Source organism: Kwoniella shandongensis, chromosome 12 (genome assembly GCF_008629635.2).
Source record: "Kwoniella shandongensis chromosome 12, complete sequence".
Taxonomy (NCBI): domain Eukaryota; kingdom Fungi; phylum Basidiomycota; class Tremellomycetes; order Tremellales; family Cryptococcaceae; genus Kwoniella; species Kwoniella shandongensis.
The window spans coordinates 881,054-905,736 of NC_089298.1; the positions used below are offsets into that span (position 1 = coordinate 881,054).

Below are 24,683 nucleotides of genomic sequence, written 5' to 3' on the forward strand. Positions count from 1 at the left end.
ACGGTGATACTGCATTCTCTCGATCGATAGCTCTCTGAAGGCGTCGTGGAAGTGCATAAGAATGTGTCTAGCAGTGTTTTGGCGTTGGTCTGTTCTCGTCCCCCTTCGCTTTCATCTTATTTCATCCTGGTATCTCTTCTCTATCTGCGTTACCATATCATACCGAAGCTAGCTACGTAGCAGCGACACCTTTGTCTTTCCCGCCAGTCTGTCCAGCTTTCCTCGTTGTAGTCTTGTAGTCTGTAGTCTTACTTTCGGGCTCCGTACTGTCGCCGTTAGTGTTTGGAGCAGCTGCATGCATCTCGTACACTTATGCAAGCTCGTACGTCGGTCGGGAGTGGACCCATGGGTGAGATTGTCTTATCAGCAGAAGAGGAAGATAAACGGGACCTCATGCAGCATCAATCAAGCTTCAACGAAAAATTAAGACGGCAGCGAGAGTATCTCAGGATTGAACACAACGCTGGAAAGGCTCGCACCCAGATGCGATCGTTAGTAACGCTTATGAGGGAGTAGCTCATCCGATGTGTTTGCGGTACCTCTTTCAGGTGTATCCTACGATGGACAAGCTCCTACATCCACAGCATCATCATTCACCATCCTAAACAGCAGAAAAGTCAGTGAGTTGCACCGCGAAAATTTACGCCACGAAAGCGGCTTCGCACTGGTCACCAGATCGCTTGCCGCTGATCAAGTGACCAGCTTCGGTAAGCTCCTCACGCTGGTCGATACCTCGCACATCGCCAGAGATGCACTCGTGGTAGACATCGTTCCGGCGGGCGGGAAAGAAAGATCCCCCGGAGCGAAGGAGCAAGGGGCAATAGACGGCCCACGATAGCCCACGGTCACCCACGGTCGGAAACGCTAGGAGGTGAGCATACATTGTCAGTGACATGGTCGTAAAGTGTGTAAGTCAGTATACAGCAGTTGACATATGATGGTAGGCATTCTCTTGGAAGACACCACCGACAATGCACAGTCAAGTGATTGTTTTGTGCAAGTTACACCAATAAATGTTAATAGTTGCATTTGCCCCGAGGAATGCGTGACGTCATGGTGCCCCGCGGCCGTCATTACCGCAACACGCCCTCGGAATGATGATGATGATGATGATATTCTGGTTGGTATATCAAGTGAATCTTTTCACAACTTCACTTCTCATCATCCTTGCTCTGTTCTATTCGTATCCATCATAAATTACCTACCTTGATCAAAGACAAGATGGCCGCCTCTCAAACTCGTCAGAGAACTCAGAAGCTCCAATCCACTGCGGATACAATCACCGAATCCGCCAAGCGTCAAGTCAAGGAAGTAGGCGACACCGCCCAAGATGCCTTGACCAGTGGTGCATGGGCCTATCCTCTTTTGGTAAGCGGACAAGTTATACTGAGATGCACGACAGAGTCAAGCTGACCATTACTCTCTTATAGGGCGTCTACTATCTTGCAACTCGTGAGGGCTTCCGCTGTCTCTAACTGCAATGACTTGTTATTGACGGCTTCTCGTAGACCCCGCTCTGGTCAAGCCTCTGCTCCCCACCCTGTTCAAAGGTGTTCTTATGTCCGCAGGTGTAGTCGCAGGTCTTTTTGCCTTCACCTACCTCCCTCAGGTCGCGGTACTCGCATTCGTGTCGGGGCCTCTCGGTTCGTACCATCCTGGCATTGTCATCTGCCATGTCTGACATACGGATTAGCTTTCGTTCTTGCGGTGCCGTTGCTCCTGAGTGAGGCATATGTTGTCGTCATCTTTTTGACCCGCACTTTGCTTGTTGGTCAAGCTGGTACGGACCTTTTCGATGCAGTACGTCAAAAGTTTCTTCCATTTTTGGCTGTCTTGTGCTCACACTGTCAATAGGTCTTGCTGCAAAAGGGCCATCTTGCCTTGGTCGAGCAAGGTCGAACAGTCACTAGCTCTGGCGGCAAGACCAAAGTACTCGGCACTCTTCTGGCCAAGCCGTTATCCAAGTTCAGCACAGTGAGTCCTCTCACGAATATATGCGAGATGGTGTCTGAACTTGGTTTTGTTGTGCGTAGGACAGCATGGTTCGATACGTGCTCACTCTTCCCCTTAACTTAATTCCCGTTGTCGGTACCGTCTTCTTCCTTGGGTGAGTCAGACTTGCCGCATCAACCGCATACTCATCAAATACGTGCTGATGATCCAATCATAGGTACAACGGTAAGATCCGTTTCATCAATTATTGGAGACCCAACTGATCCCAGATCCAGGCTTGAAGGCAGGTCCCGGTTATCATGCCCGGTACTTTCAACTCAAAGGTTATGACAAGGAGAAGCGACAAGCCGTCATCCAGAAGCGACGAGGAGCGTACACTGCGTTAGTGAACTTGACGTTGTTACTCATTGAATCAGCTGACCTTGCCAATGTCAGATTCGGTACCGTGGCTATGGCTCTTAATTTGATTCCAGTCGTATCAGTCTTCTTGACATGTGAGTAGTGTAATCAGTGAATAGTCACCGACCGGACTGCTGATTCGGCCCTACAGTCACCACTTCTGTTGGAGCAGCTCTCTGGGCCGCTGAACTTGAAGGCAAGGGCAAAAGTACTGCTACTGCGGCTGGAGAGGAGATCGAGGTGTTGCTTCCAGGTGTTGACAAGTCGTCTGGGAAGAAGGAGTTGTAGATAGCCCTCGAACAATGACAAGTTAGGTGGATAACGAGATGAAAATGAATGCATAAAATGAAGTCTGTTCCAAGAGGAAAGTCGCATCAATACCGCATACAAATCGGTCAAAGTGGAGGTCATGACATTTCCAACTCCCACTTCAAGCGATCGTCCAACTAATTGCCACTGGATCAATTCTCTTTCCAATATTGTTCTATCCGTATATACCGCAAGCTCAACAGCCTTCTCATCAGATCCATCTTATAACGTGAGCAATATCATAGTACGACCTAGCAAGCGCTCATCCTGATCGTAGCATGCCGCCTGCTCCCACCGTCCAACAAGTACAAAGCCTCTATTCGGCGACCGTCAGCGCGGCTTCCCGATTCGCATCGTACAACTTTCATAATTACTTCTTACGACGGACGGATGAGGTCTTCAAGCCTGTGCTGGAAGCGATCAACCCAGCCTCTGGTTCCACACCAGTCGGCTCCATTGAACCCAACGAGCTGGCCAAGTTTTACGAGGAGCAGAAGACACAATTAGAAGTAATGAAGCGGGCATCGGAAGTGAACCGTATGTTTGAGGGTCCGAAACTCGTTGTGGAGCATGCGAGACCCATTACCAGCGGAGGAGGAGCAGGCATGGAGGCTAGTGCCGGCGGTGGTGGTCAGCCAGTGTGAATCATCGACGCGTGAGTGTTATCGGGCGAGAATCAGGCGACGTAAGCTGATGAGACACTCCAGCTAGATTTCCTTTCAACTTTTTTCCCCTTTCCGTAGTACCTACATGTATCACGCTGCCATCCTTTCATGATTCCTGTACCAGCATTGCATTGTTCATAGTGCACTTTGATCCAAGTTCCCTTCCTGTTTTCTCGACGGATTGTTACACCAACTTGACCGACACTGCTATCGTTGAACGGTACCGGTATGCCGTTATTCGGAACACGAAAGCAAACAGCGAAGGTCGATTCAAGTGATCCGAAAAGGCACTGGTATGCTTTGAGAGATGCAGATGAGGAGGCAATCTTAGGCGATCATGTGCCAATCGGAGGTATTGTCCATCAGACCCAACGGACAAAATCGCTTACAACTACTCGAGGTGAAGGCACCGAGTCCTCGATGCTTAAGAGTGCAGTCAGTTCCGCTTCACCTGGACTGCTAGCTGATGTACCCTCCGTGTCAAAGCCGATCCTTATAGGGTGGAGGATTGGCATTGCGCTTATGTTCCTCTCTGCTGGCAGTCTTCTTTACCTCTTGACGTGTTCCGTGCCATCGTGGAGGGTGAATTGGAGCGTTGTACGAATCTTTTTACCTAAGCAAGATTTTGGCTTGTTGTATGACACTGCCAAATCTACGGAACCACCAAATTCCACAACGATTGCCTCAAGAATGCACTCGGAACACGCATTTGGTAAGCAGAATGCACCTGGTCTGCCGGGTTGTCTATTGACATATTTGAATCGTTGGCGTTGCTTTCTACAGGGAGTGCCGACGATCGCGGCAACGCTGGTGATCATGATGCTCTGGCCAAACGAGTTGCAAGTCAAGCTGAAGCGTATGGCTATGTGAGCGTTAACATGTGGGGATGGTGCCTTTCGGGAGACGGCGCAGAACAGTATGTCTAAACAAGTGGAAATGGATATCAAGCTCACCTGACAGTATCAGAATCATCTGCTCTCCGGAGAGCATGTGGTTCAATCTCGATGACCTTGTGGGAAAGTCTCCCAAGTAAGTTGACTTGATGATGTTCCTGCTCATATAACGCCCTTCGCTGCCGAAAGACTACCCGCAACCAGTTTCAATCCTTTTCTGCTGCATGCCTTGATTATGCACGGAATTGGTGAGCTTTCGATCTTCCTTCTCCGTCCAATAATCCAGCCCCAGAATGCTGACCCACCTCCAGCAATGCTTGCTGCGATGCTGGCGGTGATTCCCATGGGACTTACGACATGGCGCATATGTCGAGCAAAAGCGCCAGAGGTGAGTTTCTGCGATAAATGGAGAGACTGATCTCGCTGATGCTTGTCACAGATCCAAGGAGGATGGTTTGAGCATGGCAGCGTACTCGTAGCATGTCTGCTCTGCCTGACGTCGGTAAGTCTTTCGTGTAGAGCTACAAAAAGCAAGCTGACGACGTCTTGACGTTCTAGTGGATCGTTGATCGATGTTTGAAAAAGAGCGTATCGCATCGTGTGACTGCATATAGGGTGGAATCCGGGTGAGTAAGGTCCAATCGCAGACGAGACAAGAGTGCACGCCTGACTTCCCAGGACAGGTCAGCGGTGGTGATAACAGGTGTTTCAACTATTCTGTTGTTCGCAGCTTTTCTTCTCTCTGCCATCCCAGTAGTATACATGCACATGAGGCGGCAATCGCAACTGCTCAAATACTGGAAGAATCTGGAGGACTATGACACCGCCTTCGCGCGACAGAAAGACGATGATGATGACGGGGGCGGAGATGAGCAAGAGGGACAGATGAGGATATCAAGTTCGAGGCGACGATTGAGGGACCACCGCCTGACTCGCATATTCTTTGGTACTGCCGAGAAGCATGAGGATGGTGTGGTTAACGATAGACGAAGAGGTAGACGAGTGAAAAGGGATAGAAGGAGACGAGGCAATTCATCCAGAGAGAGAAAAAGTAGAGATAGGAAGAGAAAAGGGGACCGTAGAAGGAGGTGAAAGATGAACGCCACATTGTCGGAGATTCGGGCCGGAAGTGTATAGTGAGAAGTCGCTGTGGCATTTAAATTAGGATTGGACCCTGAATTATCATGAAAGCGAGATGGAAGGTTGGGGAATGACGAACACACACTCCGCTAAGTCGCTGTATCATCCTCACTCACTCACTCACTCACTCCTATCTTTTTCTCATCCTTTCTCTTCAACATTTCACTTCACCACCTTTTCTCCCTCCACTCATTAAAAACACCGTATACTTCACTTCACACAATGTCCTCCTTCACTGACAACGACGTCAAGGCCGTCAAGTGAGTATTCCTGCATCACGGTTCTCTTTCCACTTCCTTTGGTCTCGCTTCCTCTATAGCCCACGTCGCTGTTGCCAGACTGTTCTCTCATCATCTTTTATTTTTTCACTTTGCACAACCCGTCTGCAGCTGCACATACTGACTAGACGTCTCTTCCTTCAGCACCATCCGTACTCTTGCTGCGGATGTCGTCGCCAAGGTATGTTGAGCTACCTTATTCGCTTCAATTCGGTGAGATTAGCTGACAAACGTGCTCCTCCTTTGTGCTCCTCCTTTTCTAGGCCAACTCTGGTCACCCTGGTGCTCCCATGGTGAGGTTTACCAAGAGTTAAAGTCACTGTTCCTCCTGCTGACATTGTCTTGTAGGGTATGGCCCCCGTCGCCCACGTTCTTTTCAGTCGATTCATGAAGTTCAACTCTAAAAACCCCAAGTGGATCAACCGAGACCGATTCGTCCTCTCCAACGGTCACGCGTGAGCTCGAGAACCGCCATATCTAATCTCTCTGCGTTGCTGACCGTCCATCAATTCCACAGATGTGCTCTCCAATACATCTTGCTCCACCTTGCCGGTTACAACGTCACTTTGGACGACCTTAAAGCTTTCCGACAGATCGACTCTATCACCCCCGGTCACCCCGAGGTCGGTGTCACTGACGGTATCGAGGTTACCACCGGTCCTCTCGGTCAAGGTAAGCCCTCTTTGTTCACATGTTCGATTGACTAACATTGTCTGCAGGTATCGCCAACGCTGTTGGTCTTGCTATCGGTCAGGCTCACATGGGCGCCGTCTTCAACAAGGATGGCTTCCCTTTGATCGACAACTATACCTATGGTGCGTACTCTTCAATTCAGGCCGGGGTTGGTAACTGACCTGGCTGTTTAGCTTTCCTCGGTGATGGTTGTCTGCAGGAGGGTGTTGCTTCCGAGGCTTGTTCTCTTGCCGGGTGCGTACAGACTCGGATGAACAGGAACAAGACAAACTGACATCCCTTGCAGTCACTTGAAATTGGGCAACTTGATCGCCATCTGGGATGACAACAGTGTGTTTTCCGAAACTGCAAGCTGAATCTCAGCTGACTTTCCTCAGGGATCACCATCGACGGTGACACCAACGTCTCTTTCACGGAGGACGTCGAGCAACGATACAAGTCATACGGTTGGAACGTGCTCCACGTCGACAACGGTGATGAGTGCGTGGTTCAGGACAGCTGAGGTGACTGAAACTGACAACTTGAATAGCGATCTCGCTGCCATCGAGGCTGCCATCAACGAGGCCAAGAAGAGTACCGACGCTCCTACCCTCATCAAGCTCAGGACAACTATTGGTTTCGGCTCTCTCGGTGCCGGTGGTCACAACGTCCACGGTGCTCGTACGTGTTCTCCTCTGCCGCTGTCTTCATTACTAACGATACCTCTGCAGCCCTCAAGAAGGACGACATTGTTCAGCTCAAGAAGAAGTTCGGCTTCAACCCCGAGGAGTTCTTCGCCGTCCCCAAGGAGACTGCCGACATCTACAACGCCGCTGCTGAGAAGGGTGCCAAGGCTGAGGCTGAGTGGAAGGACCTCTTCAAGGCTTACTCCGAGAAGTACCCCAAGGAGGCTTCCGAGCTCGAGCGACGAGTTGCCGGCCGTCTTCCTGACGGATGGGAGAAGGCTCTCCCTACATACACCACTGCCGATGCCGCTGTTGGTAGCCGAAAGCTCTCCGAGACCACCATCACCAAGCTCGCCGAGGTTTTGCCCGAGTTGGTTGGTGGTTCCGCCGACTTGACTGGTTCCAACTTGACTCGATGGAAGGACGCCGAAGACTTCCAGCACCCCTCAACCGGTCTTGGTAGTTACGCTGGTCGATACTTCCGATTCGGTATTCGAGAGCACGGTATGACCGCCATCTGCAACGGTCTCGCTGCTTACGGTGGTCTTATCCCCTTCGGTGCTACTTTCCTTAACTTCGTCTCTTACGCTGCCGGTGCCGTTCGACTATCCGCTTTGTCTCACCTTCGAGTCATCCAAGTCGCTACCCACGACTCTATTGGTCTCGGTGAGGACGGACCTACTCACCAACCGGTTGAGACCGCCGCTTGGCTCCGAGCTCTTCCCAACCTCGCCTTCTGGAGACCTGCCGACGGTAACGAGACCTCTGCTTCTTACCTCGTCTCTATCTTGTCTCAGCACACCCCCTCCGTTTTGGCGTTCTCTCGACAAAACTTGCCTCAACTTGCTGGATCTTCCATCGAGAAGGCTGCTCGAGGTGGATACGTTGTTGAGGATGTTGAGAACCCCGACGTCGTTCTCGTTTCTACCGGATCTGAGGTTACCCTCTGTGCCCAGGCCATTGACCAACTTAAGGCCAAGGGCATTAAGGCTCGTCTCGTTTCTTTGCCCTGTTTCGAGGTCTTCGTGAGTGTTTCGTCTACAGCTGCTGAAGACTACGCTAATCTCTGTGCCATAGAACACCCAATCCAAGGACTACAAGCTCAGCGTCTTGCCCTCTGGTCCTCCCATCCTTTCCGTTGAGGCTTACTCCACCTTCGGTTGGGGCCAATACTCTCACGACCACTTTGGTCTCAAGGCTTGGGGATCTTCTGGACCATATGACAAGGTTTACGCCAAGGTGAGTATCAGAGTCTTGCTACAATGATATTTCAAGCTGACAAGTCACCTCAGTTTGACTTGACCCCCGAAGGTATCTCCCAGCGGGCTGAGAAGGTTGTTGACTTCTACAAGAAGCGAGGACAGCCTTTGTTCTCTCCTTTGATCTCTGCTTTGGACGACATTTCCGAGTAGATACATGGTTGCTGCAGACCTTGATATGTGATATGTTTACTTGCGATCTGTAGTACATGATTCGTGGTTGCAGGCATACTGTCAAGACGCCAGTGTAAAATAACGGATAGGTTGCCGAGCCCTGCGCACGTGGACATCCCTTATCTGATGATGCACTTGAGATGGCCATGAGCCCACATCTCAACAAATGTCAGAACAAGTCGTCTTTCAATTGTTCAGCTAAGCGGTGATCCTCTCTGCTTTGCTAGAGAAATTACGTGCGATGGATATCGAGCAGTAAGTATACAGCACAGTCCTGCGAATTCTGCTAATCGGGCCCCATTTATTCCTAGATTTCGAAAAGCTGGTATGTCCAGATAAGCAATAAGGGTGCTGGTGTTGACAATTTGTGCAAAGGCTATGCGGCCGTCGATGCTATCTGCGATTACTACCAGACCTTGTCTGAGAGGCCAGTCAAAGCTCAAGTACAGCCAGGATATCTGTTAGACAAGCTGCCAAGTAGGTCATTGCGATCAAATCGAAGGACGACCACGCTAACCATCCACAATGTCCGGCAGAGGAAGCGCCTGCGCAAGGCGAGCCTTTCCATGAGATTGCCGCTGCTTTTCAGAATGATATATTGCCAGGTTCGTGGAATCACAGTGGACAAACAGTCATGGCTGAACCGACCAATGTGATAGGCATCACACACTGGCAGTCCCCGCAATTCTTTGCCTACTTTCCTGCAAACTCTACGTTTGAGGGAATGATTGCAGATCTCTATGCCGCCAGTGTCAGCAACCCTGGGTTTAATGTGAGTACCCACTAACGTCGTCTTGGGTAGTATGATGCTTAAACGACAATTCTAGTGGATATGCTCGCCGGCGTGTACGGAACTTGAACAGGTGGTAGTTGATTGGGTAGCAAAGATGCTCGGACTAGGCCCTTCCTTCTGGACTAGTTCCGGTGTCGGAGGAGGTGTCATCATGGTGAGTTGTTCATGACTCGTGGTTGACTATGTGTAATTGACGTGCGTGCGTGCATGCGTGCTGTGTAGGGATCCGCCTCGGAGGCAGCTTTGACCGCCGCAATGGCTGCGCGAGAACGATCTCTGCGACGTCTCGCTGGGCATGAACATGCAGCAGAGAACGGACAGATCGAAGTCCCAGATGAGATTAGGCAAAAGTACGGTCAAAAGCTGGTCATCTACGGTAGCACTCAGACTCATAGTTTGGGATCCAAGGTATGTCCGAACACAACTACCGGAGGTCGTGCTAAAGTTCCACATACCAGGCTGCAATCATGCTGGGTCTGCCGTTCCGAGCAATTCCGGTCTCTGCTGAGGACGGTTACTCTCTTCGAGGTGACGCCGTGAGAAAGGCAATGGAAGCAGATGTGGCCGACGGACTTGTTCCATTCCTCGTTAGTATGTCAAGCCATATATAAGCGATCGTGAAATCAATGCTGATCCTCTTTTAAGTTGCTACGGTCGGTACCACATCGTCAGGTGCAGTCGATAGAATATCCGAGATAGGCGAGGTCTGTAAGTTGTGGGATATAGTTTGGTTTTCCGCGCTGAAACCTCTGACTTTCGTTCTCAGTGAAGGACTTCCCTACAACCTTCTTACATGTTGATGCTGCCGTAGGTCTGCCCTCGTTACTACTAACCTTTTATTCGTAGGCTGATCATCATGGTCGTCTTCATTTGCAGTGGGCCGGTGTCGCGTACGCCCTGCCCGAGTACAGGGAGCTGTTACGTTTGAGCGAGCTCAATGAATACGTTGACTCGTTTGCAACCAACCTCCACAAATGGGGTCTAACGACGTTTGACTGCAGTAAGTTTCTCGTTGAAGCTCGCTAGAATCCCTCGTTGACCAAGAACGATAGCACTATTATATGTACGGGATCGACAAGATCTGACGCAGACCTTTGACGTCACCCCGGTAAGGTTTTGATTCTCCTTCTCAAGACCGGCCAGCTTACGGTCCTCTGCTAGGCGTTCCTCCGAAGTAAGGAAGCGGATGCTGGAGAGGTCATCGACTACCGCAACTGGCAGATCGCATTAGGTAGAAGATTCCGGTCACTTAAGATCTGGTTCGTGTTGCGAAGCTACGGTGTGGAAGGGTTCCAGCGACACCTGGAGCGAGTGAGTTCAATCCGGTAGAGTCTCGAAGAGTGCAGCTGACTAGCCGTTACAGGGCATAAGCCAATGTAAACAGCTAGCGGAGGCGGTACGACAATCCACCACATTTGAGCTAGTCACAAAGCCATCGCTTGCACTGCTGGTGTTCAGATTATCGCCCTCATCCAGAAGTGATTTGACAAACGACACCCTCAATGTGCTCAATCAACGTCTACACGACCGTCTCAACGCCCGCTACGATGTCTTCTTGACACAAACAGTGCTTCATAGCGTCGAGACCAACATTTTCTGCATTAGATTTGCTATGGGAGGAGTTCGTACAACCTTCGAGGACGTACAAGCGACGTGGTCAATTGTTGAAGCGGAAGGTGAAGAGGTTTTGAAAGATTGGGACGAGCGATCGGTCGAGTGATGCTCGGTGGGGATTAGAAGCTGCTTATAGAGCTTTGAGACATCCGATAGATCTGTAGGAGTAACATTATGACGGACAAGGCATGAATTAGTTCTCTAATGTCAAGAGCTAGGATTGCTTGCTACCAACCTCGAGCATCATCGTGATTTCCAAGTCTTTGCCTTGGCATCCTCCTTAGCCGGCTCTTGCTTCCCGAGCAACCAGTCGAGACCAGCAGCCTTCACCAGCGAGTTCTTGACGTAGTCTTGTACAACATCCTGCCATTGATTGGTTGAGGCCTCATTGTTACCAGTCGCCGAGTTCAGGATCGATGAAAGGATATCACCGCCACTGTTGGAGGCGCCATCGGCAGCCTTCTTGCTCCTGGTCCTCGATGAGATATCGTTCGGGTCGGTCCATGAGGACTTTTTACCCTTGTTGGCTCGCTTGGTACCAGATGTCGCTTGGTTGGCACCGAAAAGGTTGGCCAGCGATGCGAGACCGGGACTGAGGTTAGCAGCAGCGTTGTTCGGGCTAAGACCAGTCCATTGTTTGACTACAGCGAACAGCTCATCCATGCTACCTTGACCTGATCCAGCCATGAGCCAGCCGATGAGACCGATGAGAGGACCGATCTTCAACGAGAATCGAAGGAATCGAGAGAAGTAACCAAGGATTCCGGATACGAATGACCATACGATATATACCGCGAGGAAGACGATGATATACTTGGCATACGGGAAGGCGATTTTCAGGGCAGGGATGAATGCACCCGGATTTGACAAGCTGGGTGGGTTCAGGAAGAGCGCTTGGAGGTCGGGAGGTAGACGAGAGGCGATCTGTTGATAAACGAAACTGCAGCGGGGAGTCAGTGAGAACGAGAATTCCCCTACCGGAACCAATCGGCACTTACTCCATGGTTACTAGCTCTGTACAGTTGAAGTTGTGCGAGTTACGGACCGTTTTGAATAAGTAATGGATTGTAATGCAAGTAGTTGTGGGATGGAGAAGAAACAGAAGAAGATAAGATGGGGAAGGCGACTACCGTCTTGACGGTTTGTAGCGACACGTACCTGTGTTTTCGAAATTCATGGAAATGACGTCGTTGGGAAACACAACTCACTTGTACCTTGTCCACCATACCATACATTTACCTCTTCAAATCATCACCCATACCTTCTGCCGCCCAACATGCCAATCTCTACAGAGCCTCAGCAGCGACATGATGCGGAAGATCACATCCCTTCCGGCTCAAGCTCTTCGTTCCCTACCCTTGAGCACTTTCGAGTGAAAAACATTCCGCCTGCAGCGTATTAGTAAGTCAATCGTCCGGGTTCGGGCTAGAGTTGCTGCAGAGCTGAATTTTCATACCCAGCATTCCTGACTTCATTACGGAAGAAGAGGAAGCGTATCTTCTACGCAAAGTCGCAGAGAGTCCGCAGCCGAAATGGAAGAAGGTTGGAAGTGGGCGAAGGTGAGCAAGATGTTTGTGGTTGAGCAATGACCCATCCAAGCGTATTGACTATACCATTAGGCTACAGTATTGGGGTGAGTGAAAGCTGGTTGCATGGTAAGGAGCTGGACTGATAATGAGACAGGAGGCACAATGTCCAAGAATGGCGTCTTGTTGCCTGAACCTCTGCCCGAGTTTCTTACAGCTTTGTAAGTAAATGCACACCATTGGCTCGATAGACCGCTCACGTCAGCCTCAGCCCCGACATCATTCTGCGCATAGAGAGCTTCCTGAGCGCGGCTATCGAGGATAAAAGTGATGTGAAAGGAAAACAGAAAGCTCTTGATATCAATCAGGTGCGTTACCTGGCGTTTCCCTCACATTGCAAGCGATCTGATCGCCTTCATGCTGCAGGTTCTGGTGAACGAGTACGAACCTGGTCAAGGTATATCGGTGAGTGCGGCTGTGCGAGAAACAAACCAGTCTCGCTGAATTTGTGTGCAGCCTCACGAAGATGGACCTGCATTCCAGCCACTGGTCGCTACGATCTCGTTAGGATCTCATACTGTTCTCGACATCCATCACTACCTTTCTACAACCGCTCCTTCGCCACCCATGACAACTTCCGAGCCTATCCCATCCGATGATCCAACTGAAGCAGGTCGACCTATCGCTGCTATACCCCTCGCACATCTACTGGCTTTACCGAGATCCCTTCTGATACTGTCCTCTAGCTTGTACACTTCCCACTTGCACGCCATCGCCCCGAAAACGAAGGACGTCGTGAGACTCGAGAGGGGGACCGAGGAGGACGGCGGAGTTGTCATTGCGAATGCGGAGTTGCTTGGTGACGCAGAGATCGCAGATGGTCTGCGGGATAATGGGTCGTGGGCGAAAGAGCGTGGAGTGCGGACGAGCTTCACCTTCCGACACGCGGAGAAAGTGTTGAAGGGAGGGGCATTCAGCATGGCGATGGGCGGGCTGCGTCGTACTTGAGAGAATGTCATGCTTTACTTTGAAAACATGTAGTATCAGCGACACATTCGTTGAGTGAACGGTTGCGACTCACTAGTCTCATCGTGAATCAAGATCCAGACCAAACTCCTCTAGCATATGCTGCAGCACGGTCTTGTTGCTAGTCGTTGTCTCGAGTGAAGAATGCGATAATGAAATTTCATGATGATTCGTCCTGTCCTGATGCTCCACCTGTTGCAGGGGTGTGACATAGGGGTCGAACTCGTTGCTTGATATGGACAAGTCGTATGGGGAAAAAGATTGACGAGCAGGTGATGTGAGCATCTCTTTGTTCAACTCTCCATCGTATGTGGAAGCATTGTTGTCAATAGGATCATCGTAGAACGATGTCGAACGAGAAGTGGGAGGCCGCCAAGATCCGAAGACGTCAACAGGGGTCTGACTGGGTCGTAGTGGACTCGAAGCAAGACCGGAGGGGTACGATATATCGGGCGCGAGAGGAGGAGGGAGGTCGATTGAAAGATCCTCTTCGGACTCAGGAAGCCATTTTGTTTGATCTGCCAGCATTGACTGATCCCGCTGATCCTCAGGCTCAGGGATCGGTAGCCTGATTGTTAGGCCCTTTCTTCTAGCGACGACCACCAACGCCATGATGATCACTGACATTTCCTGCTCTTTCCCCTTGACTACCCGTACCGGATCAATAACGGAGAGGTCCATCCCCAAAATGTCATCTGCCAGCACTCCTAAGATACATTTTGTTACAGCCAGCTCGTCTTCCGTAGTTTGACACAGTCGAATCGGATGAGGCAGAGGCAGTCGAGTGCTGAGAATGGATTCGAGGATGATGAGAAGCAATGACGGGGGTGTCGCGCCGAGTGACGGAGGTAGAACCGGGATACGAAGTGCGCTCAAGAGCTGATGCAGGAGCGGAAGAGGGGGTGTGGGCATGGATATCACCACGATTGGGACACCAGTCAGTCGCAGAACGTCGGTTTCAGAAAAAGTTGACACAGAACAACGGAGTTTCAATCAAAGTTGAATCAACAACATGAGAAGTCGCGTCGCGCGAAACATTACATTCGTTGTCGTTGTCCTCAGCGGGACCGACGAACAATGCTGCAGCAATAGGATGCATATGATGATGCTACTTCAAAGTCAACGGAATGCAAGCACTGCAGCAGACTGAGCGTCCTTCCACACATCAACTACGCTGCTTTTGATTACCATTACGATGCACGTCTATGATTTTTGTCCACACATCCACTTTCTCCTGCTCGACCTCTTTCCACTACGCCTTCACGCCTTGTCCACAGAGGAACCGTCTGAGGTCCGCCAACAATTCAAGCTGCTCTGACGGTGTCAACGATGTGACAACAGTCTGCATGATCGAACCGACGGTGACGTATTGGATCTACAAGGGAAACAAAACATGAGCGCGACACGATGACCTTGAGGAATAAACACTTACGCGAATCAGAGAGCTGTAGTACACGTATGAGAAAAGTCCCATCATGAATCTGAAGAATGCATCTCAGTGCCCTGCCCAATATCATACAGGAATCTCCACTCACTGGCAATCCATTCGATCCGTCATGCCACCATGACCAGGGATAGAATGTCCGAAGTCCTTGATGTTGAACGCTCGCTTGAATCCGGAGGCGAAGAAACCGCCGAAAGGGGCGACCAAGGAGGCGAAAGTGGCCATGACAAGTACATGGAATTGGAAAGGAGCGTAGGGAATAGCGGGTGGAGCATGGCCGATCTATAGTACAACATGTCAGAGTGGGCCCGGTAGATCTAGGAAATGGCTCGACTCACAACAGTCTGGAAGATCTGCCTGACGACACCAGTGATCTCATAGTGTCTCCAAACAAAGACTGGGTTTGGTCGACAAGTTACTTGTGAGAAAATATTGGTCCCAAGGTCTCGAGCTGGGCAGATCATGTATGGGAAGCGCATGAAGAAAGTACCCCACTGTACTCTTGTCAGTCATTGACTTTTCAAGTAATGCTCGCTGCTGTACTCACTGCCAAACCGAATATAAGAGTGCAGATGAAAGCGCCAACGAAACCTTCGACAGTCTTTTTAGGACTCAACTTGATCAGAGGAGTGCGGCCAAAGATTTTTCCTATAACGAAAGACAATTAGCAACCGTTATCATTTGCGCAGTTCGAATCCGACATACCGCAAACATAAGCCATAACATCGTTGCAGATCACCAAAGACGCGGGCACGAAGAACCAAATAAGACCTTCGAGGATGTTGTTCACGATGAAGTGACTATGACAGGTATCAGTGAAGGCTCTCTGCTTTACCGACTTGAGGACTGACCTGGACACGACGATCAATAGCAGAGATATGTGAACCCAGCAGAAAAGCGCGAATTGTTGTCGCAAGTATTGCTTCTGCAAGTTGGCCACAAAACCAACAAAGCCTGCCAATCCTTGTTAGGCATCGGTGCGAAGCGAGTTGTGAAAGGCAGAAACTCACCAACGACGTAGAGCATGAAACTGATGAAACGGTGGTTTCGAGCAAAGGGGATCATGTACGCATCGACGAACACGATGTGCTTGAAATAGTAGATGATCGACTCGCCGTACAGGAAGTAGTTGGTGACAACGAAGAAATACCTAAGGCGATATAAGTATCATTGCCATTCAATAGAGGATATGACCCGCTCACCAGTTGAGAGTCTTGCTCCACCGATCGCCTTTCTCTCCAGGGACAGCCTCAACCTTCACAGCTCCGTCTACATACTTTGTTAGCTTGCGCGCCCGTCGAGGAGTTTTGACGGACTCACGATCTCGAAGGTCGAAGAGTGCTGTGACCTCCTTGTAGACTAGCATTTGACATAACATGACCAGGAGGATCATGTAAGGGTGACCCAAGCACAGCAGAGCTATATGTCTCGTCAGCCAAGCTCGAAGGTCCAGTCCAAAGGAGTACTCACCAATGAAACCACCAATCATGATGAAAGTCCAAGTCGTTCTCTCGACGACATTCCTATCCTTCTTGATGGGAAGAAGAGAGGGCTTCTTGGGAGTGATAATCTTCTCATTCTCCTCGCCTTCCCCAGGCGCAACACCGTCCTCAAACTTGACTCCAATCTTGCTAGGACTAGAGGGAGTCATTGTGTCGCCAGGGCCGGACGGAGTAAAGTCTTGAGGTGTTTTTCGTTTTCTGTTGGCGGGAAGAGCTTTGCTGGTCGGTTGAGGAAGAGTCTCGGGAAGTTCAGGAGCAAATGAATGAGAAGGAGGGTTGACCTTGGCCGAAGACTCGGGTGAAGGGGTCGCAGGAATGTCTTGAACGTCTGGAAGAGCTTCAATAGTCCCATTAACGATTGAGTGCGCATCAACTCCGTTGAGTTTGAGACCGTCAGTTGCCCCATTGCTGCTCCCTTCAGGAACGGCTGATGCAGTCGACGCGGAAGGCGGTTGAGAGTCGTTTTCCTGCTTGACCGCTTGGACAGGGGCAGCTTCCTCCGTAAGAGTCAAGATGCTATCACCATTGACTTTTTGAGCTGCTTGTGACACAGATTCGACGGCAGCAGATGCCGTGTTACTGATCTGTTCGACGGCCGCCGAGGTAGCTTCGGCAGTTTTGGCGGCGGCCTTGGCCAATCGTTTCCGAGCAGATTTGGAGAGCGGAGCGGCTGATGCATCGTTCAGGTATGAAGAAGACGACGCAGCCGGACTAGAGACACAAATTGTCAATCAGATGTACTGAGCCATACCGCTGCATCTGTTTGACACTCACGCTTCCACCTGCTGAGGCTCCTCCTCGACCTCTTCTTCATCGACCTCGTCGTTGTCGTCAGCACCTAGCACATCGTAGATGCTTTTGCTGATGAATGAGGGTTGTGGGCCTCTTCTTGACATGATGTCGATACGGAAGTGATGTATACCCTACGGAGGTAGATGATAGAGCGGGATAGAAGATGAGGGATGGGACGCAAGAAGGAATGTTGAAAGGTTACCCTCCTGTCCAAAAGTAAACTCATTTACGGTGACGTTGTGGCTCATACAACGCTAACCTGACCCTATCACGGGGTTTTGTTTATCAACCCCTACCTTTCCCTCTTACAGAATCTCCCCATTTAACTACACGTCACTACATCCCCTTTTTCGTTTGACGAGACCAAACGGGTCAAACCATCTTCTTGTGCCAAAATTCCATCTGTTTTTTCTCTCTTTCGTCGTTCTTACTCTCAACTTACCACTTAGTTGCGCTTTTATCGTATGGTGAGTCCCCTTACCATCTGACCCTCCGCTCGTCTGCGTGACCTCGTCACTCAGCACAGCACTCACCACCCTCTTCACATTCTGGATGACCATTTTAACAATCCAACTCCTAAAGACTGTCGTTTCCCCTTTGAACCTCTTTGTTAGGTTCGTAGGGATCAAACGGCAGTCGTGCGCCGGGTAGGACCGGACAGCTAGAGGACTTTCATTACACATGACCTGATACCTACCCTTCTCTCAAGGTCTCATTGTAACCACTGGAACCTAGACTGACTTTCTGCGGTTTCTCGTTGACAGGTCTCGTTATGTATCTTATTCGTCGTTCTGTTCTGATTGCATCATGTCTTTTACGTTCTGATTTTACTGGTGAGTTGCTCTTCTTGTCGCTCTCTCGCGTACCCACCCCCACCCCATCCCTACCGAACGCTGTGACGATACAACACATAACCATACTTTACCTCATTCGCCGACGACATCGTCGTGATTGGCGAGACATTTTCAGCCTTGACTGAGCGTTCAATCATCCCTCGCCTCAATTCTCTTCCATCGTAGCTTTGTATAGGGGTCCATGCTGACGCTCGGTCCTCGATACAGACCTTGACGAGTACTGACCTGATCTCAGAAGGCACATTGTGGCAGTTACTGTGAGTGTCCTCCCGTCGTATCTTTTCTTGCTTTTCCTCTCTATTCATTACCACCCATTATTCCACTCTCTGTGATGATACTTTCCGATGGGCGGACAGATCCTGCTCCTCAGCGTTCGCGCTAAACGCCTCGTGTACAAAAGTAGGCGGGGAAAGGGAATTGGTGATATCCATCGATTTCTGACCTTTTTGTTGTTCTTCTCTACTTTGACCTTTGTCTCGATGTCCGTAAGAGCGCAAAGCTGACGGTGATGAACCTCCTAGAACCCATCCAGTTTGATCAATTCTACCTTCTTAGACTTTGCGTTCTGTCGTGTTGTTTTATAGCGTATTGTACATTATTTTATAGCGTATTGTACAGTATTTTATAGCGTATTGTACATTATTTTATGGATGTTTGTGATACATATCATTGAGCTTCAGCCTGTCCAGGCCCTCTGTTGTTGCGCATATGAGTGTACAGTACATGTAACAAGCACGTTGTCGAGACGATGTTCAGCAGTGGTAAGACGGCTGTAGTCTTGAAATGTCAAAAGTATCACACAAAGTGAAAGGTGCCCCGCAGAAGAACCAATGTGTCTCGCTTTTTCGACTCGTCCTTCTTGTCATTCAACATTATAATATAGTGAACTCGCATTCATAGCTCTCACCCTCAACACCCCTCATCATGTCTGGCAGCTTCTTCGACCCGAGATCCGGCAGCTCCAAGAGAAGAGGAATAGAAAGCCAGGATTTCACGGCAGTCATCCTTGTTGGACATGGGGAGAAGTGAGCACAAGTCTGGCAGCGAATATGCCCTGTTACTGATTCCTTGTGACTAGTCTCTATCCTTTCAACGAGGGGACCAACGTCGTGTCGAAGGCTCTTCTACCAGTCGGAAATGTGCCTATCGTCAATTCGGTCCTCGACTGGATCCTGGCCGCTGGTATCATGGGTGCGTCATAACATCTCGACTTGTGTCAGATCGCTAACCCTATCGTGTTGCAGAGATTCTTATCATCGTACCTTCAACTTTCCACTCTCAAGTTGCTGAACATGTCGCCGAACACTATTCCATGTCAACTCATCCTCGCGCACGGATAGATATCAGGAGGCCGACAGAAGGAGAGAAAGACGACGATGAGGAGCAGAGTGAATCCACTGGTCGAGCAGGAGCTGGATTACCTGGACGGGAAGGAACTGCTAGGCTGTTGAAGCGGTTCAGAAACTATATCAAAGTCAGTTGTATGCTTTCGTCCCTTGCGCAAAGTGATTGTACCTGACCATACTGTAGACCGACTTCATTCTCCTTCCGTGTGACTTGGCACCGCCTACGTCTCTGCCTCTGAAATCAATTCTCGACCGACATCGTTCCAGTCCCGATGCTGTCTTGACTTCCGTCTTCTATGAGCCGGCCGAGTCCGTCAAAGACAGTAAGTCAAGGTAATCTAGACTGTGACGACTTGGCTCATGTTACTTTATAGGCGAAGAGAAGATCCTTGTTGCACTCGACAAACAGTCGGATGAGTTACTGTTGATACAACCGCTCGAGGGAATGGACGAAGAATTGGATTTACGGATGTCCCTCATCAGCTCGTATGTTCTCACTTTCTGTACACTTGGTCGTGGTTGACGATGCTGATCACGCTACTCTGATCACGCAGCCACCCTACACTATCCCTTACCACTCGACTTTTGGACGCTCACATTTACGTCTTCCGACGGACAGTGCTGGATCTCTTGAGCACACGACGTACGAAAGATTTGGACAGCATGAGAGAGCAAGTGGTGCCGTGGCTCATTAAAGGAGGCTGGCAGAAGGGTCTTGGAGAGCGCTGGGCACACAGTGAGATCAACCAATTCGGTCTGCGCAACCGCAAGACAATGACTGACACATTGCCTAGTCCTGAATCCACCCCGCAAGGATCCTTTAGCCGAAGCATTATCGTTATCTACTATCTCCGTCCCGTCGTTCTCGCTGCTTTCCCCAGGTTCCTCTCCTGAATCAGATCACACACCTCTGCCCCAAACCTCGCCAGGCAGTCCTGCGTCCCCTTCGTCTGGTGATGAATCGTTCTCGGCTCAAGATCAACAATTACCTGTGAAGGTTTCAGCGAAGAGAGGTAGTAGGCAAGGTCAAAGGATGGGTTGGAAATGTCAGGTCATCGTCACTGCACCTGAACCGGTAGAACCACCAGTGGTTGCCAAGGGAAACAAAGCGGACAAGTACAAAGTGGTTGCTGAGCCCGATAACCTCATCCGAGCGAACTCCCTGGCTGGGTACTGGGAAATGAATCGAAGATACATGCGAACCCTTGCTGCGAATGTATCGGGTACGGGCAAGGCTGCCTCAGCAGCACAACCTCGACCAGTCACATCCAATGCAGACGAAGCGACTGGGACCGCCCCCGCCATTTCTCCCGCCGCTCAGATCTCGCCTGACAGTTTGATAGGAGAGGGGTCGAGAGTAGGTGAGAGAGCGAGCATCAAGAAGTGCATCATCGGAAGGCATTGTAATATCGGCAAGGGAGCCAAGCTCACTGGTTGTGTGCTCTGGGACTTTGTCACTGTCGAAGAGAAGTAAGTGGTGTGATTGTGTGACTGTACTACGCTGACACGTAACAGCGCTCGGATCGAGAACACCATCATCTGTTCGAACAGTCGTATCGGAGAGAAGTCTCAAGTCAAAGACTGCGAGTTTGGTACTGGATTCGAGGCGAAGCCAGGCGGTGGGTCGCCGAGTTTGAGGCGTCGCGAGAGTGAGAGCTAATGTCCAACTGTAGCGATTCTCAAGGGAGAGCGATTGATTGCCGGTCAAGAAGCATAGATGACGTTGATTCTCTGATGATATCACCGCCTTGTGGGCATATGCATTACCATACATACATACATAATTTGCTGCAGTGTATATTGGTGCAGGATGACTGTTTCATCCCTCTTAGGACGCTTGAGTGTCCCAGGTTGACCTCCACTTTGATCCTCGACGCGATGATTCATTCTGAAAGTCAATCAGTTGGTTCCTTTACTGCAATACATCGCAACTAGCTCTTCATCACTGCGTACGTCGATCAAACCTCCCACGGCAGATGATGCCTCCCCACGATGCTCAATCACCTAGCAGGCTGGGTGTCTTAAACCGAACACGGTCTCAATCGTTCCTACCGCCTACTCCCATTCGGTCAACCTCTCATCTCTCCACCGTCTCGGTCGATGCTCATTCGTTAGACGACAGCCCCCAGAAGCCCAACAATCTTCTCAAACCGGCGACTCCGACCAAGGCATCCTCTACTGGGCTGCTCAATGCCCCTGTCTCTAGTCCAGCGCTGCGCGCACGAGCTTCTACTGCGTCTTCGAGTCGGGCTGGCTCCATCCTCGATGGTCTATCAGGAGACGATGCCCCAATTGCCGGGTCGTCTACGCCGTCGTCTAGTGGTCCGAAAGACCTTGCATCGAGCTTGGACAATGTCATCCTTGACCAACCTAGAGGGAGCAGAGCGCCGTCGGTGGCGTCGTCTCGGAAGGGGAAACAGAGAGCGGTGGAGCAAGTGGAGGTGGATCCGGAGGTTGTTGGAGGAGAGATGGCGGTAGCGACTGGAGACCCAAGGAAAGGACTGAGGGAATTGGTACAGGCGAGACCTATCCCTCAAGTGGCTACGTCTAGGTCAAGGGCATCTTCTGTGAAAGGTATGTTGTGTTATTTCAAGCTGCAGATAATCCGCTAATTGATCGATTATTAGACAACCCACACTTACTGCCTTCGATGCCAAGTATGTTATTCTCGATTCTGTGCCCGCTGTCTGTCATGCTGACCTCGCTGGCAGGCGGAACTTATAGTCCTCGGCAGTATTATGTTCTGACCAACGCTGGCAAACCCGTATTCTGCTCGTGAGTTTTGCCCCCGTAAGCAATACCCTTCACTGATATAATCCAGTCACGACGAGTCTGAGGACAACATCACGAACCTCATGGGTGTCGCCCAAGCTCTGATATCGATCTTTGCTGAAGAAGATGATCGTATAAGGTAACACCCACTGTTCTCTGATTTCGTTGACGTGTGCTGACATGATTGTAGATCTATCATGAAAGGTCGACATCGAATAGCTTTCCTTCTGAAAGCGCCATTATATCTGTTTTGCGTCAGTGATTGGGGCGAACCAGAGCATGTCGTAAGTCAACCTAGGCTCTGATTGAATTGCATCTCTGACCGCCCTCTCGCAGCTTCGATCTCATCTAGAATATACTCACCTACAAATCCTGTCGGTCGTTTCCTCGACGCAACTCTCGCGAGTCTTTCAACGGCGGAGCAACTTTGATCTTTCTCGCCTCTTAGATGGTGCGTTATATGCCGGTCACCTTGGTCGTTGCTTGGGACATAGCTTACGATGTTTGCGATACAGGCACCGAGACATTCCTGCGGAATCTTATAGATCGATCCCAATACGATTTCAGCTTCCTCACCTCCACTCTCCAACCTCTCCGAATGGCACCCGCTGTAAGAGATACAGCGGCAGCATCTTTGATGCCTCCATCAAAATTCAGAGTGAGTTTTGACCCGATATATAATCTCGTCTTCTGACACCAGTCCTTCCCAAGGACCTTCTTTATGTCCTTCTCATTGCCGGTGGACATATTGTCACTCTGCTTCGACCGAGAAAGCACTCTATACATCCGTCTGGTGAGTCACAAGCATTGCATATGAATCTGTCTAATGGAATTCTGGCAGATCTGCACCTACTGCTAAATACGCTCGCTTCCTCTTCAACACTTCGCTCGACCGAGACCTGGCTGCCTATATGCTTTCCAAAATTCAACCCAGCTGGATTCGTGCACGCCTATGTCAGTTACGACATCGAAGACGTTGGCTTGGTGTTTGTCAGTGCGGACAGGGAGGCTTTCGAGGATCTAAGAGGATGGAAGCAGATCGTCCTGGAGGTAAGCGATCGGTCTCAGAAACCGCAGACCAGGTCTGACTCTGTGCTAGAAACTTGAGAATGACAAGACGTTGCATAAGATCAAGGAATCCATCCCCCTGCACCCGTATCACGTTGGTAAGTCTGTTCGGTAACACAATTCGAGGGTGACGCTAAAGGTCAGACAGCTGCCATTGGATGTCCCGGTCTCCGTCACTTCATCTACAAGTCACGCCAGCACGTGCAAATCACACAACCCGAATGGGAAGCACCCTATCTGGCTGAGAGCGTTGACCGTAAGCGGTGAGTGCGCCGTTTCGTTGATTTCCTGCTGTCATCGTGGGATGAAACTGATGCCTACGAAGCTTGATCACCGCATATCAGAAGTTGCATGACGCTGTACATGCCAAGTCGGGGCAATCGTCACCTCTCAAGCTCGTGTACATCCGTACCGAACACGAAGTGTGTCTAGCATGGGTGAGTGGGTCTACTTGTACATGTGATTCGCGTCTGACAAGCAAGGCGTTTAGATAACGAAACCTTTCGAGCTATATTTGGCGGTATCTCCTCAACTATCGAAGTCTGCCGTTGTAGCTGCTGCGAACGCGGTGGCTAAATGGGTTTTAGCAGAAGAAGGGAGAGTGTTTCTGAAGGATGCGCCGGTATTTTAGATACAAGAAGCGCAAAGATAATGATATGTAGATGCATTATACACCCATCTTTGCATCTCTAGCTGTCTCATAGCTGAAGAGGACAATGTATCCTCCATAGCCTTCATCAATTGCATTGAAACAAAGATACCCGATGCGGTAATTCGCACCCACACCTCCACTCTGCTGCGTCAACGAGCAACACCGTCAACCGAAACGTCCTTTGCACTTCGTCTCCAGGAATAAATCATTTGATTGATTTGACCAGATCACCTTTCCCTTCCTCCTTTGTTACCTCACCTACCTCGTCAAATCTCGATTTCAGCGCGCGGCGCTTCGTTCAATCCGTCACTCTCCGCTTGGATGACCGTTTGTCCATCACCACACTCAGTGCTCGTATCGTACTTGGGTCGTACGAATCGCAACTAAATTGATTGATACACCAGATGTCACTCACTCAAGAGTCTGCTGAAGGATCTATTGTGAAAGTGACTTTTCCGACGACTGCTACGACGATACAACTGCTCAAATTCACTTTCTCGGGATACGAAACGACTACGCAAGTTTCCTCCGGCTCAACGTCGTCTCGTTCCGTGACCGAGATTTCGACACCGGAACCAAATAACACCTCTTCCAACTCAACCATCAACAATACATCACTCGCAGACCACTTTCCTCTGGGGCAAACTGATTTAGTTGGGAGTAGTCATGGGATAGGTGGTGGGGAGCAAGGTCTGTCGCTGGACCAAATTCATTTCCATTCAAAAAATGTGGTGAGGAATTGTCCGTGTCGGTGGAAATCAGACGCGGGACCTTGCGACGTGCAGTTAGCGAGTCATTCACTTCTGGCAAAGGTCAGCGAGCGACTTTTCGTTCTTTCTAACTGTATGCATACTGACACGATGTAC

The 24,683-nt window shown here is 50.1% G+C and overlaps 11 protein-coding genes across 11 annotated transcripts; 8 read left to right on the plus strand and 3 right to left on the minus strand.

Moving 5' to 3' along the window:
- Positions 1–1,221: 1,221 nt before the first annotated feature.
- CI109_106605 (uncharacterized protein) lies at positions 1,222–2,640 on the plus strand (the record flags this gene model as incomplete). The annotated part of the gene is made up of 10 exons (XM_032008266.1): positions 1,222–1,368; positions 1,431–1,452; positions 1,509–1,643; positions 1,694–1,800; positions 1,855–1,974; positions 2,034–2,107; positions 2,171–2,178; positions 2,229–2,334; positions 2,389–2,447; positions 2,504–2,640. 10 exons carry the CDS (start codon positions 1,222–1,224, stop codon positions 2,638–2,640), a joined length of 915 nt encoding a protein of 304 aa, XP_031857420.1.
- A 299-nt stretch (positions 2,641–2,939) lies between these two features.
- CI109_106606 (uncharacterized protein) lies at positions 2,940–3,305 on the plus strand (the record flags this gene model as incomplete). The annotated part of the gene is made up of 1 exon (XM_032008267.2): positions 2,940–3,305. The coding sequence occupies one exon, from the start codon at positions 2,940–2,942 to the stop codon at positions 3,303–3,305; it is 366 nt and encodes a 121-aa protein (XP_031857421.1).
- Positions 3,306–3,554: 249 nt separating this feature from the next.
- Positions 3,555–5,311, plus strand: CI109_106607 (uncharacterized protein; the record flags this gene model as incomplete). Its single annotated transcript, XM_032008268.1, has 8 exons — positions 3,555–4,038; positions 4,110–4,242; positions 4,293–4,355; positions 4,409–4,467; positions 4,531–4,607; positions 4,659–4,721; positions 4,778–4,845; positions 4,903–5,311. The coding sequence occupies 8 exons, from the start codon at positions 3,555–3,557 to the stop codon at positions 5,309–5,311; spliced, it is 1,356 nt and encodes a 451-aa protein (XP_031857422.1).
- A 270-nt stretch (positions 5,312–5,581) lies between these two features.
- CI109_106608 (transketolase) lies at positions 5,582–8,407 on the plus strand (the record flags this gene model as incomplete). Its single annotated transcript, XM_032008269.1, has 13 exons — positions 5,582–5,619; positions 5,782–5,818; positions 5,901–5,930; positions 5,986–6,092; positions 6,155–6,309; positions 6,357–6,452; positions 6,504–6,564; positions 6,617–6,660; positions 6,708–6,810; positions 6,860–6,990; positions 7,041–8,020; positions 8,073–8,234; positions 8,288–8,407. The coding sequence occupies 13 exons, from the start codon at positions 5,582–5,584 to the stop codon at positions 8,405–8,407; spliced, it is 2,064 nt and encodes a 687-aa protein (XP_031857423.1).
- Positions 8,408–8,669: 262 nt separating this feature from the next.
- On the plus strand, positions 8,670–10,941 carry CI109_106609 (uncharacterized protein; the record flags this gene model as incomplete). Its single annotated transcript, XM_032008270.1, has 14 exons — positions 8,670–8,683; positions 8,740–8,753; positions 8,804–8,905; positions 8,965–9,033; positions 9,088–9,200; positions 9,256–9,375; positions 9,444–9,629; positions 9,680–9,812; positions 9,867–9,929; positions 9,988–10,028; positions 10,098–10,221; positions 10,274–10,329; positions 10,383–10,532; positions 10,585–10,941. 14 exons carry the CDS (start codon positions 8,670–8,672, stop codon positions 10,939–10,941), a joined length of 1,542 nt encoding a protein of 513 aa, XP_031857424.1.
- Positions 10,942–11,078: 137 nt separating this feature from the next.
- CI109_106610 (uncharacterized protein) lies at positions 11,079–11,838 on the minus strand (the record flags this gene model as incomplete). Its single annotated transcript, XM_032008271.1, has 2 exons — positions 11,079–11,775; positions 11,834–11,838. The coding sequence occupies 2 exons, from the start codon at positions 11,836–11,838 to the stop codon at positions 11,079–11,081; spliced, it is 702 nt and encodes a 233-aa protein (XP_031857425.1).
- A 273-nt stretch (positions 11,839–12,111) lies between these two features.
- Positions 12,112–13,369, plus strand: CI109_106611 (uncharacterized protein; the record flags this gene model as incomplete). The annotated part of the gene is made up of 7 exons (XM_032008272.1): positions 12,112–12,236; positions 12,296–12,394; positions 12,455–12,468; positions 12,519–12,582; positions 12,633–12,729; positions 12,788–12,826; positions 12,878–13,369. The coding sequence occupies 7 exons, from the start codon at positions 12,112–12,114 to the stop codon at positions 13,367–13,369; spliced, it is 930 nt and encodes a 309-aa protein (XP_031857426.1).
- A 78-nt stretch (positions 13,370–13,447) lies between these two features.
- CI109_106612 (uncharacterized protein) lies at positions 13,448–14,299 on the minus strand (the record flags this gene model as incomplete). The annotated part of the gene is made up of 1 exon (XM_032008273.1): positions 13,448–14,299. The coding sequence occupies one exon, from the start codon at positions 14,297–14,299 to the stop codon at positions 13,448–13,450; it is 852 nt and encodes a 283-aa protein (XP_031857427.1).
- Positions 14,300–14,639: 340 nt separating this feature from the next.
- On the minus strand, positions 14,640–17,229 carry CI109_106613 (uncharacterized protein; the record flags this gene model as incomplete). Its single annotated transcript, XM_032008274.1, has 12 exons — positions 14,640–14,762; positions 14,820–14,868; positions 14,923–15,113; positions 15,170–15,325; positions 15,379–15,479; positions 15,537–15,631; positions 15,683–15,785; positions 15,842–15,981; positions 16,034–16,100; positions 16,152–16,250; positions 16,302–17,044; positions 17,108–17,229. 12 exons carry the CDS (start codon positions 17,227–17,229, stop codon positions 14,640–14,642), a joined length of 1,989 nt encoding a protein of 662 aa, XP_031857428.1.
- Positions 17,230–18,903: 1,674 nt separating this feature from the next.
- Positions 18,904–21,042, plus strand: CI109_106614 (uncharacterized protein; the record flags this gene model as incomplete). Its single annotated transcript, XM_032008275.1, has 9 exons — positions 18,904–19,004; positions 19,058–19,170; positions 19,224–19,453; positions 19,510–19,648; positions 19,700–19,811; positions 19,880–20,061; positions 20,120–20,795; positions 20,841–20,944; positions 20,999–21,042. The coding sequence occupies 9 exons, from the start codon at positions 18,904–18,906 to the stop codon at positions 21,040–21,042; spliced, it is 1,701 nt and encodes a 566-aa protein (XP_031857429.1).
- A 259-nt stretch (positions 21,043–21,301) lies between these two features.
- Positions 21,302–23,796, plus strand: CI109_106615 (uncharacterized protein; the record flags this gene model as incomplete). The annotated part of the gene is made up of 13 exons (XM_032008276.2): positions 21,302–21,899; positions 21,953–21,982; positions 22,037–22,100; positions 22,147–22,236; positions 22,288–22,381; positions 22,434–22,548; positions 22,613–22,755; positions 22,809–22,890; positions 22,939–23,147; positions 23,197–23,263; positions 23,314–23,428; positions 23,491–23,602; positions 23,656–23,796. 13 exons carry the CDS (start codon positions 21,302–21,304, stop codon positions 23,794–23,796), a joined length of 1,860 nt encoding a protein of 619 aa, XP_031857430.2.
- Between the last annotated feature and the right edge of the window lie 887 nt (positions 23,797–24,683).